Raw genomic sequence first — 12,581 nt, 5'->3', positions numbered from 1 at the left:
AAAAACCTTAAATATTTTTCCTAAGATTAATATTTGATATAATTTTCTTAGAGTTAGTTTATAAGATATAATGGAAACCATCACCGCTTTATATGTTTATATACGGACTTATGCATAATGTAATTTGCAATATCATAAATATATGTAATATTTAACAAAACAACACAATTAACTTTATATATTTCATATATAATTATAAACATTCTGTCTTACATCTAGTGTTAAAAATATTTAATAATTATGTTTGATATTGTTGTTAATGCTAAACGCTACATTTACTCCAATGTAGGTGCGGATCGATCATTCGTCAATGTTTTTCGAAGCTTGACTGTTGCAAATTGATTAACCCTGAAAATAAAATTTTAAAATAATTATTTTACAATCTATTTGCGAGAATTTTCTTGAGGAATAGAAAGTGGCTGTCAATTATTTTAAAACCAAAAATAGGAATTGTTATTACATGATTACATGATTTTTGTAGGTTACATTGACCAGAATAAACTAAGAACACATTTATTAAATAATATCAGAAGATCTGAGACTGATCCAAGGTATATCTGCTATAAAGCAAAAAAATATTATTATTTTGTAAATTTTCCAATCGTCAGACAACACCGGCTCGGTAACAAATACGAAAATATTGTTATGTTGTATTTTCCATTCTAGAGTAAAAATTCCTACCGTGATTAAATCTAAATAATTTTCATTATTCGAATGCTATAAAAGTCATTGTGACTTTTTCTGCTAACCTAAGTAATTTGAAATGATAACTACAATGAACTTAAATTTTTGAACACATTAAATTATATACAGTACATGGCATTATATGTGTCAGCATTTAGAAAGAGACCTTCGGCTATATTCGGTTTTGTAGAGCTTCGTCTTTGTCACACACGTGTCACGTGTAATGTCCGCCAATGGTCGTTCAGCGTTCTTAAGGCTGATTGGGACAGTTTCAAATGAACTAATAATAAAATAAACTTTCAGACTAAAATGAAAACTTTCAAACTAAAAATAAAATAAGCCATCAAAAGTTTCGATAGTTAAATAACTGTCAGCATTTTTATAACTGATGACTTATGAGATGTCAAACGTTAGAGAAGAATTGATCATATATTTTTGTTCGATTTACCAATTAATACGGTATTTTCAGTTTTACCAATTAGTAACAGTTAGTTTTAGTAACATCTTATAAGTCATCAGTTATAAAAATGCTGACAGTTATTTAATTATCGAACTTTTTGATAGCTTATTTTATTTTTAGTTTGATAGTTTTCATTTTAGTCTGAAAGTTTATTTTATTGATAGTTCATTTGAAATTGTCCCAATCAGCCTTAAGAACGCTTAACGACCATTGGCGGACATTACACGTGACACGTGTATGACAAAGACGAAGCTCTACAAAGCCGAATATAGCCGAAGGTCTTTTTCTAATAATTATTAGAAACCGAAAAACCCAATTTGAGGGTAATTTGTATACATGAAAATACCATATGAATTTGTAACTCGAACAAAATCCAACAAAAATAAACTTTCTATCGTTTGGCATCTCATAAGTCATGAGTTATAAAAGTGCTAATAGTTATTTACAATGTTATTTGTTTATCTATAATGCTTACAATTATAAGTTTGAAAACTTTATTTGCCCTGCTCTAATTCGAATTTGAATCGTGAAATAGAGACGACGCTTTACAATGTCAAGTTGATAAAATGACCGACAGACTCTTTCTAAGTGCCGATGTACGATATATAATCCCGGGAACTGTACAGTGGAGTGGGCCGATTATGTATGAAGTTTTTTATTTTTTTAGACACCACCTAAAAAGTTGCATTTTGAATCACATTGAACGTAAAAATTATTAAAAAAAAATATTTCATACTTCTTTTGGCCCTCAACCGAGGTTTGAAGTGTCTGAACATTTTGTAATTAAAAAAAAAAAAAAATTATTTGAAAAATAAATATTTGCGTTCTTACGATTTACCCAAATATTGAATTTTGAGGGCCATTTTCAACGAGTTGTAAATAACTCACTATTAGAAAATGGAATCAAGTTGGGGTAGACTGGGATTTGAACCACCGACCTTTGGTCCGTGAGTCCGAGACACTAAGCCACGGAACCACAACCCGATTTAAATCTATATTGATAAATTTATTTTTTTGTAAGAAAAGATATAACTCTATCTCATTACAAATTCGAACACGTTTTACAACTACCGAAATACAAAACGTTTACACCCAGTGGAACTGATTCCGTTGAGTGCCTGGCTAATATTGACGAAAACAATGGCCCATTAAATCAATGCTACCCATTTATTACAAGACAAAGTGCAACTCACGGCCTTAGATGCTTATTTAATAAGGTTTAATGCACATTATAAAATTTAATTGTACTGATTTTCTTACCTAAATACGAAATGACAGCTGGTTTAGCACAAAAAATCAACTTTTTCGAAAACTTCAAGCTCTGGTTGAGGGCCAAAAGTAGTATCAAATATTTTTTTGAAATTTTTTGCATTCCAAGTAATCCAAAAGGCAACTTCTTAGACCCCTTTTATTTCAAAACTCGGAAAAAAATAGTTCCGGCCCACCCCACTGTACAGTATTGTATATTTATATCAATAAGGCATAAAGTCATTCAATACATTTTTTTCGTTTGTATTGTTGTTTATTAGATAAATACCAACATAATAAACTCGTTACACCATAAAACTCTTTAATTCTATACCGGTCATGTAAAAGCCCTTTGGGCGTATTTAAGTAATTAATTATTAAAATAGAATATCAGATTATCCGGAAAGATGACAGATCATCTAGGATGATTGTTGTTATTGGGCGCTACTCGTACATCGGACGATTAAATATTTCTGATCTCGGATTTAGATCTCGTGGACAAACGGACTAAAAGAACATTAAGAGTACAACCGTATTAAATGGAGGAATCTCCACTTTTACTGTGACCAGTGGGTACTTTTCTTATCTCGTAACTTTGTATTACCTTAACGTTACCCTTTACCCGTTAACCGTTAACCGTTAACCGTTATCCATCTCAATAACAACGTCACATTTAACGGACATTTCTTATCCTTTTACACAACATGATAACCGAGTTAGCCACTGGATGAGGTTGCAATACCATTTCATAAAACGCGAAGTCCACAGTCCGAGTATGTAATCTTTGATTACATTAACAAATTACAACAGGGATGGTGAATACCTTAACTAAGGGAATATGGAAGTCTAGGCATTTACATGGCTTATGACCTGTCATTGGCTGGTTTAAGTGGCCACTTTACACACTGTGTAACATTAACCATTTTGCCCATGTTTGAACATCCATATCTCTTCAATTCTTCCATTTTTTTTTATTTCAGTGAAGTGAATGAGCTGAAACTTTTATTGTTGTGAAGAGATTCATCTGACTGAATTATTTCACATACTAAGCAACGCCTGAAAACAATTTTTCAATTTTTAAACTTTTTCTTGGGCCAGTTGATTTCATTACAATATTTGAGTTTGTCCAAACGTTTGTAGACAAAAGACTGGATTTCACCCCCTCGGGAGTCATTAAGATTAACAAATTACAACAGGGATGGAGAATACACGGAAAAATTGAAAAATTGTTACTTTGTAACTTATAAAGAATCGCTAGTAAAACTTTTATGTAAACTGTTTTAAAACAGTAAAATTAATTAAATGTTTTTAAATAAGATGCAAATAAAACAAAAAAAAATTATAGAGATTTTAATTAAGTAAATTGCGTTAAAAAAAACTGTAAGCTGCATTTAAAAGTTGTCATTTTACTTACATGTTTTAGTATAATTTGATTAATTATAATACATTAATTGAAAAATATTTTTTTTTCTATTGTCATCAAAAATGATCAAAATACGCTGTGATTGGTCTACCGATGCAGTGCCATATGCACCGGAAAGGTGCGGAAAGGGAATGATGATGATGATGATTGTAATCTACTTTAAATTTATTCAGTATCTTGAAGTTGTAACTTTCCATAAATGAGACTAGTTCTTGACTTGGATAGTGGCTTATGCTGTTGTTTGGTTTTTATTGCATGTTAAGTTATATTATTTCATATTGTAACGTATTTTTGAAAATAATTTTAAATGTAGAAAAAAAATAACTGAAGTTGTGCTCATCATCGAAAAAATCAAAAAAATGTTTTTATTTGAACATTAAACAATAAAGCTTCGTTTATTTAATAGATCCATTAAAAATATGGTTAAAGTATTCACGCAAATAGAGAAGGAATTATTTTCCATACAAAACAAACTTATTCAAATAATTTTAATTGAAATATTTATATATTCAAAAGGACATAATACAAACAAATATAACAGTCAAAGGTATGCTTTGTCGATAAATTTACTGAAAAACAAACTAGCTTGCTACAAATTAGAGGAAATAACAAATAGCGTCTGATTACTTGGGGCATACCTGATTACTTTCGGGGGCTTTGTTCTCGGCCCCAGAGGTCAAACCAAGGTCCGTAGGTATGTCCAGGAACTCCCACAAAGTCATTACTATCGTGTCCCTTAGTCCTCTCTCTCGGCGGTGATCTATACTCCATTAGTCCTATCTCTTGCTCGAACTTCATCACTGTCTGCATAGTTGGCCCTACGTTATTTGCCTTGAGTAGTTTGGTTCGCGGTAATAGTTGCGGCTTCTGCTGCTCAGAACTTTCGTTGTACTTATGATCATCAGATTGCTCGGAATAGTAACTCTGGTTGTGTTTACCATTCGTGTTTGAGTGTTCGATATAATGGCGACGCTGTTCTTCTTTTTGGTCGTAATACTTTTTGCTTTTCGCTGCCTTTTTGGAATCGGTTTCGTGGTTTTGGTAATACTTGTCATCCTTTCTGGAGTGCTCCGAATACTTTAATGTATCGTTCGAGTCTGAATACATTTTCAAATCACTTTCATTATCTTTAAAAGTTTTGAAAGTACTCATTCTCTGGGGGGCGTGATCCACTTGCGATTTGGTGGTGGTCTTTTGACGCTCGGATGAAAGAGTAGCTCGGAGATGGGGTTTGATTGGTCCATTATTATCGCTATCGCTTATTTCAGACATATTGTATTGTCTATCTCTAGATTTTTCTGAAGCTTTTGTATTGTAATGAGCTTGTTGCGCTTGTAGTCTCCTATTTTCTAGCTCTCTTTGTTTCCTCAATGTCATATGATCATCCACTATTATGCAATCGTAGGGATCCGTGCTTGAAGCTACTGAATTACGTTCAGTTTCACTACCACTTACTGATTCATTATCGTTATCGTACTGTTGCAAAATTTCTTTTCTCTTGACAGTTTTCACTACTAAACCTTCGCCGCTTTCGTCGTCGTAAAAACTGTTCTCAAAATTTGTTTTGATTGTACTCGAGTTTGTTAAATCAGAATTATTAGATTGCCGATCGTTACGAGAGTTGTACTCATCGTCAATTATTTGTTGTGGTGTTGGTTTTGCATTTTTAATGTTTTTCTGTTCGACTCGATTTTCTCCCCCAGCTTGAGCCTTTTTCTCACTTTTAATCAGATTCACTATTGCACTCGAACTTTTCGACTTTTGCATTTTGTATTTTTCCATCCTATCGAGAGTCTTATTTTCGTCCACACTCATTTTGGGCATATTGCGTTTCAGAGTAGTATCACTACCTTCAGACATAGTATTGCTGCTCACATTATTGGGTCTATATTCAACTGGAATATTCATATTGTCGATATCCGTGTACATTTTACGTTTGTACTGAGGAACAATGTCAACTAAATCACGATGCTTCCAAAGACTCATGCCTTCGAGAATATCTTCGGACGTAGTGCGTCCGAATTTCCAGAATGATTTCGTTCTTTTCACTTTTTGGCCATCCTTTTCTTCAATCATAGATCGCAATATGATTTGCTGATCGTCAGTAAGATAGGAATTATTCCTCTCGTTATTGGGGTTTCCGTAACTCTGGCCATTTTCGGGTTGCCTCGGGCGTTCGCGTTGCAAAGTTTGACTGTGTCCGTTACTTTGTCCTTCGTATCTTCTTTGACCTCCGCTTCTAACATTTAAAATTAAAATAATAAATACATAAATAAAAAATAAAATTGTAAAAAGCGTACGAAAGCATTGAAAACAGAAAAAAAATAAATACCTAATTAACAAGCGAATAAACGAAAAAAACTTTTTTTTAATTCAGCCTAAATAGCAATTAAACATAAACTTGTGAGTTATTACAACACAATGAAAACCAGCATAACTAATTTAATATTACATTATACCTGATTGGCACTCTGTGTCTAGGAGCATTTTCATCATCAGAATAGTCCACTTCGGGTTGTGGCGGAGGTTCGTTGGAGAATCCACTGTCGTTAGAACTGTGAAGTGATACATTCCCTACTGGGGCAACGCCTTTAGGAATAACTCGAGCTGCTTGTCCCTGTGCCCTAGCTGGAAGAGTTTGAGGTCCAAAAGACTTCGAATCTGGGGCTGAAGGAAAACCAGATGCACTAGAAGTGGAATTCTTCATTGTGGCTGACTTGGACTGGTTTGGAGCGGAGGATTGAAATGTAGCGCTTTGGGACTGGGGGATTTTCTTCTGGCCTTGCGAGTTTTGAGCTGGGGTGGGAATAGTTGAGGGTACAGTTGGAGTTGGTACCGGAGCTGGAAGAGTGGGAGGAGGGCCATGATTGTTGGCTTGTTTAGCGGAAGTGGAAGCCGTAACACGTCGAATCTAGAACAAAATAATATTATATTATTTTTTATTTTTTTATTATTTTATTGAAATAAACGCACTTTGTGCCTTTTACATATTAGTCGCATATACAATAAAATACATACATGTAAGTGGAATTATAAGTAAAATAAAGTTTGTAAAACAAGTTATTACGTAACAGTTATTTAGTTATAAAAATATTTTAAAAAGTAAATTTTTGGTCATATAAATATTTTGAACCATTAAAAAAAAGCTGAACTTTTTCAGTCAACACATATTTATTAAAAAAATAAATCGTTTTGAATAACACGAAACGATAAAAAAAAAGTATTATTATTTAAAACTACTACTTAGGTAATTTGTATGAATATACATATTAATACAAACTGATTTTTAAAAAATGATAAAAATAAATATTTTGTATCGAATCGAGTTGTGGTCCCGTGGCTAGTGTTGCGGGCTCATGGATCAGAGGTCCGAGGTTCAAATCCCAGTCTACCCCAACTTGATTCCCATTTTCTAACGGTAAGTTATTTACAACCCGTTGAAAATGGCCCAAAAAATCAAAATATATAGGTAAATAATAAGAACGTAAATATTTCCTTCAAAAAAAAAAAGGAATTGAACGTCAGTTAGCCCAACCAAGTCAGCTCAATCCAGTCACTCAGATCCAGCATGTGGCCCGAGTGTAGTCAGTTCAATACTTAATCGCCGTAACAGTTGCGCGACACAATCCGACTCATTATTTTTTCGCCAAGTAATAAATACACATTGGAACATTAACTTCGTGGTGTCCTCTGTCTAACAAAGGTGAGTCTACTCTCCACAACCAGCTAAATCCTACATTGGTGACCCAGATATTTTTACAAACTGAGTATATCATAACTATGCACAGAACTCTCCTCTGATTTGCTTAGCGCGTAATTATAATGTATTTTTCAATAACATAGACATATTTAACTGCAGTAAACTCACTTTTAAAACAAAAATTAAAAAACTATTATATAAAAAAAAAATATGTTTCTTTATAAAAAAAATGATATTTTTTACATTATAAATTTAAGTTGTTTCTATTCACTCATATCAAACACACACTCACCCTGTCCATAAACCCACCCTCACACCCATATAAACTCACACACATATTCACATACCTACCAAAACCACACCTCACTCACTTACACACGCATCCTCACACAAAAAAACTCGCACACATTCACTTCTATGAATAAATATCTAACTGAAATGGATTGAAATAATTGTATTTATGTGGACAACTGATTTGGCTTTATTTTATGTTTTTCTGAATAAACAAAATAAAAATAAAATAAAATATCACTTTTGGATCATGATTCTGACATAAAATATTTTTTTAAAGATTTTGTTGCTTGACACTTTTTTGCATAACACCATCCAATTAAAGAGCATCGTATCATCAAACGAACGTCTTTCAGAGATTAGGATGGTATTGATTGAACACTCACAGAGCAAACACACGTCGGGAATCACTCGAAGTTCCCATGCAGCCTCTATAAGCTTAGACGGCACTTTGAACAATTATAGCAGATTGCATTAACAAACCTTAGTAATTGAATCTGTCAAATTATAGCTTCGTAGATCGTCGACAGATGGCGTTTGATTCCAATTTATATGTACCTACGAGAAACCCGATTTCAAATTACGGCTGACGATCTATACGAACGCAGAGCTACCATTAAAAATATCTTAAATAGCCGATATAAAATACAAAATAAGTAACATCAAATCAAAAAGTTATAATTCTGTGGCTTGGATCTAAAAGGACCCATGCCGTTTTTTTACATGAAACATTTTGTAGAGGGTTGAAGTCAATTACAAAAAAAAAACTATTTTATTATTTTATTTGCACAATCATATGAGGCGCTAAGAGTCAAAGGACCTTGAGTGACCTTAGAACTAGAGGTGATTTAAAAAATTCAACAATTATTGTTTGATGGTTGTTTTGCGTAACAGTTTCACGAAACGGTTTAATTAATAATAATATCATGACTGGTTTTTTGTTACAACGATGTTTCTAAAGAATCACTGTTTATTTTTTTAACCATATCTAGTTTAAATGTTATTAAAGTTGCTCTGGCTCTCAGCGACTCGTATGATTGTGCATATGAAATAGTTTAATAAATAAAAAAATAAAAAATTACATCACCTCAATAAAAAAAGTTAGCAAGGAAATAATGAAATCTGTCATAGGAAAATGCCACTCTTTTATTACAGTTTTTGATAAAATGATTACCAAACTTTTATTACCTTTATTTTTTATATAAAATAACTAAACTACTATTTTTTATACTTGATGTTATGATTATTTCTTAAATTAAATTAAAAGGAAGTAAATAATGTAAACAAACTGACATCACATAAAAATTTGACGGTTATGTTTTTATGACATAATTTATTCTTGAAACTTAAGTTTCGCCGAACATACTTTTTTGTTTATTCGATTTCCAGCTTTACTTTGGTGCTTGAGTTAGCTCAAGACTTAGGATTTTTTTCATCTAACTACATACTTAAATTAGATTGATGTTGAATGACCCTAAGGCTCATATTCACACCGCCGGCGCCTTTGTCATGTTTGAAAATATATATGTATTAGTTATCCAAAACGAGAAGGAGTTTTTACTAACGCCAAAAACGGCTTAAAAAAATTAAACCCTGTAATATTGCAATTTACTAAATTGGCCCTTTAAAATCTAAACCATGATACAAATAAAAGCATAGTATAATATTTTTGATAAACATCAATCTTCAACTGTTTTAAAAAAACCGCTTTACGGATGAGAATAAAAATTATTTTTACATACGATATTAAATCATTCTTCTGGTTTTAAATATTTATGCATTAGAATAATGCACATATTTATAATTCATTAAATTGTAAAAAAACAAAACATACATTTTTGGCTTACATTGTCTTAAAAACGCTTTTAAATAATAATCATTATAATGAATAAATTAAATAATAAAGATAATAATCTAGAATTTTAAATTTATGCGCATCAAAATGTTAGCACAAGCATTTTTTATTATTTAATATTAAATTCAATGATAAAGTTACAATAGTTACATCCATAATAAGCCATTTAAAACTACGTATTGTTAAGAAAAGCATATAATATTTACAAAAAAATACGTATTATTTATTCAAATCCTTCTTAAATGAATCACAACCACCCGTTCTAAAATATAAACATGTGTAAATTTAATTTAAAATTATATTTATTGTCTAGTTAGGTAAGCAGTATGAATTTAACTCTAATAAAATAATAAATACCACCTATCAATATCGTTAAAATAATAATCCTTCATTTAGGTCAGATATCATCTCCTTTACAAGACCGTTCTCAATTAACAGCAAAGTCGATTATTTTGAATGAATGATTTACGTAGTCTGAATCTTCTATGGGAAAATCACATAAAGTAGTTAAATAGTCAGCATATTCTGCTCTGAAGCCTTAAGGCTAGACCGGATTTCCTACCAACCGCGTACTACCAGACCATGAACCTTTAGTAACCATTGATTGAGCTTTCGATCCAAGTCAAACAGACTCGTTTGATTTTCAATGCAGTCAAAATTAAGCGCTAGGGGAAAATTGGAGCTTTCATAGAGCAGCTTATGGGTGTAAACATTCAGCGCTTATACAGCTTTTGAGAGTTTTTTGTTCTCTTTACTATTGATGAAGGTTTTAATTTGAGTTTTAGAAAATATCGCGTCTTTTTTATCGTTATTAAGTAAATATTATAAAAACCTTTATCAAAATATTAATTTCTATGCTTGGGCATTGAGTTTGTAATATTTGTTTGACTTTGGAAACAAATAAAAAAATCTTACGCTAATAGAGCCTTAGCTTACGTTTTACCTTATAAAGAAATTTGATTTTTTTACTAGTGAAATACTTAAAAATTTAATATATTATACATTTGGGAATTTTAAAGCATCTACCCACACAAATACTGCTACTACTCTGATACATTATTCAAATGATATTAAAGCGCGGAATAGGAAAATATCACATTCTACGAATACCGATAAAAATATATGAAATGAATTTAGAATAATTGACAGATTAAATAAAAACAATTATTTGTCTGACGGTCATCTGATTCTGTCCTGTCTGTTTTTTGTGTTTTAGATGTTTTATGTACACAGCATAATTTCTTAATGTTTTTATTGGATTGGATTGATAATCTTTTTTTTCGGATGCATTTTTATGTCTGGAAGGTTTTTAATGTGGCAAGATGGCTAACATTTGGTTAGGTGACTTTTGTTTTTTTATCATCTAGATAATGCAAGCCAAAGAGATATAAAAAAAGGGAATATAATAAATAATTACAATAAAATTATGGTTAAAATTCTTCTTTGTTTTACTTTTTATTTTACAAATACCAAAACATGAAAAAAGGTTGTTGTTTTTAGGAGGATAACTGTCTTAACTGCGTAAGCTGTCAATAAATTATATCTGCCTTAGTGATTTATGCTATTTGAGATTTTATTGCGAGTCAGACGACTTATTTTTGCTAACAATAAATAAATTCGATTTATGCAAATTTTTTCTGTCTAACCTTGAACTCAGAAATGAATTTTTAGTGTAAGTAACTTTTGCCTGAACGACGACGAACTGGTAGTGTTTATATGCTCCAGGTAGGGAGTGAATGTGGAAAGCTGAAGACAATCTGACAACCACTGCAGATAAACAGTTCGCAGTCAACTTCCACGACTTCAAAAACCTAATACTTTCTACATAACATGGGTATCAGAAGATATTCACATTTAATGATTTATCCGAATAAACAAAATACTGCCTTCACATACTTGAAAATCGTTTTAGAAAACCAGGGTTTCCTTTTCATTTTTACTAAAAGTAAATAAAATCTTTTTTTATGAAAATCAAGTAATTTAAATTTTAAAATAAGAAACCGCGATTTTACTTGAATTTTAATCCACTGCTAGCATTGCTCCTTTCACTGTGAGTTTGGCAAATCATATCGAGGGCTAATGTCGGATATTGTCAATCTTTCTCATGACTATACCTGTGGTGTCGCGAAAAAATGGCACAAATCGGGTTTTTTGCTATTTTGAGTTTTTACTGCCATTTAAAACTTCATTCAATGACACACAAGGCAAATTGGTACCGGTTGATGTAATCCTCATTTTTACAATAGAAACGCGATTTTACACTTAGAATTTAGTCACTATTTGTAAAAAAAAGTGTCAAAAAAGACCTAATTTGAGTTGTGTCTTCTAACGACAGTAGCTGAACTGTTTATTTTTCTTCACCAGTGCAAAATCATATGGTACTTAATATAAATTTAACAACATTTATTTACATCCTCCAACCATGTCGAGAATGCTAAGTGACAGTTGTCTCTTACGACAAGTCGGTGGTGTATACGTTCTCGTTTTTTTTCGTTCATCACAAATTCAAGTAATCTCAAAGTCAAAAAACTTCAGAGATAAGACAACCTATTTGTAATTATAAATATATCTCAATATCTACAAGCTGGAAAACTTTTAGCCTTATGAGTTTTTTTAATAGTATTTAAAGCATTAACTTGGTACTCAAAATTTTCAAATGTAAGTAAATAATTGAAGACATGAGTAGATGAAGGTGTCATCTGACAAAAACAGAGATATCTGGGATTAAACTTTTAAACATCAGAACAATTGTTATTAAAATGACACCTCTATTCGTTATCAAAATCGTTTTTCTGCTACTTTTGATGGTGTTGTTTGTTTTATGTGAAAAGGCTTAACATACTATCTTAATTCATTTCAAAAAGTATATTTGCGACAAAACGGTTTTATACACATATGTGTCCAATCGTGCGTAATTATT

General features: G+C 31.6%; 1 protein-coding gene across 1 annotated transcript in view; it reads right to left on the bottom strand.

The window, feature by feature from the left end:
• Window positions 1-213: 213 nt before the first annotated feature.
• LOC148275004 (uncharacterized) overlaps window positions 214-12,581 on the bottom strand; it is a 165,761-nt gene continuing 153,393 nt past the window's right edge. The window contains exons 10-12 of the mRNA XM_088236283.1: window positions 6,275-6,726; window positions 4,454-6,054; window positions 214-348 (exon numbers count right to left, since the gene is read on the bottom strand). Coding sequence (XP_088092409.1) covers window positions 4,458-6,054; window positions 6,275-6,726 — 2,049 coding nt within the window. The 3' untranslated portion in view covers window positions 214-348; window positions 4,454-4,457. The remainder of the gene's footprint in view (window positions 349-4,453; window positions 6,055-6,274; window positions 6,727-12,581) is intronic.

The sequence above is a fragment of the Micrasema longulum genome, unplaced genomic scaffold (assembly GCF_059751315.1).
Source record: "Micrasema longulum isolate JH-2025_06_02 unplaced genomic scaffold, ASM5975131v1 h1tg001532l, whole genome shotgun sequence".
In the NCBI taxonomy this organism is placed as follows: domain Eukaryota; kingdom Metazoa; phylum Arthropoda; class Insecta; order Trichoptera; family Brachycentridae; genus Micrasema; species Micrasema longulum.
This window is presented reverse-complemented; position numbering and strand designations above follow the sequence as displayed.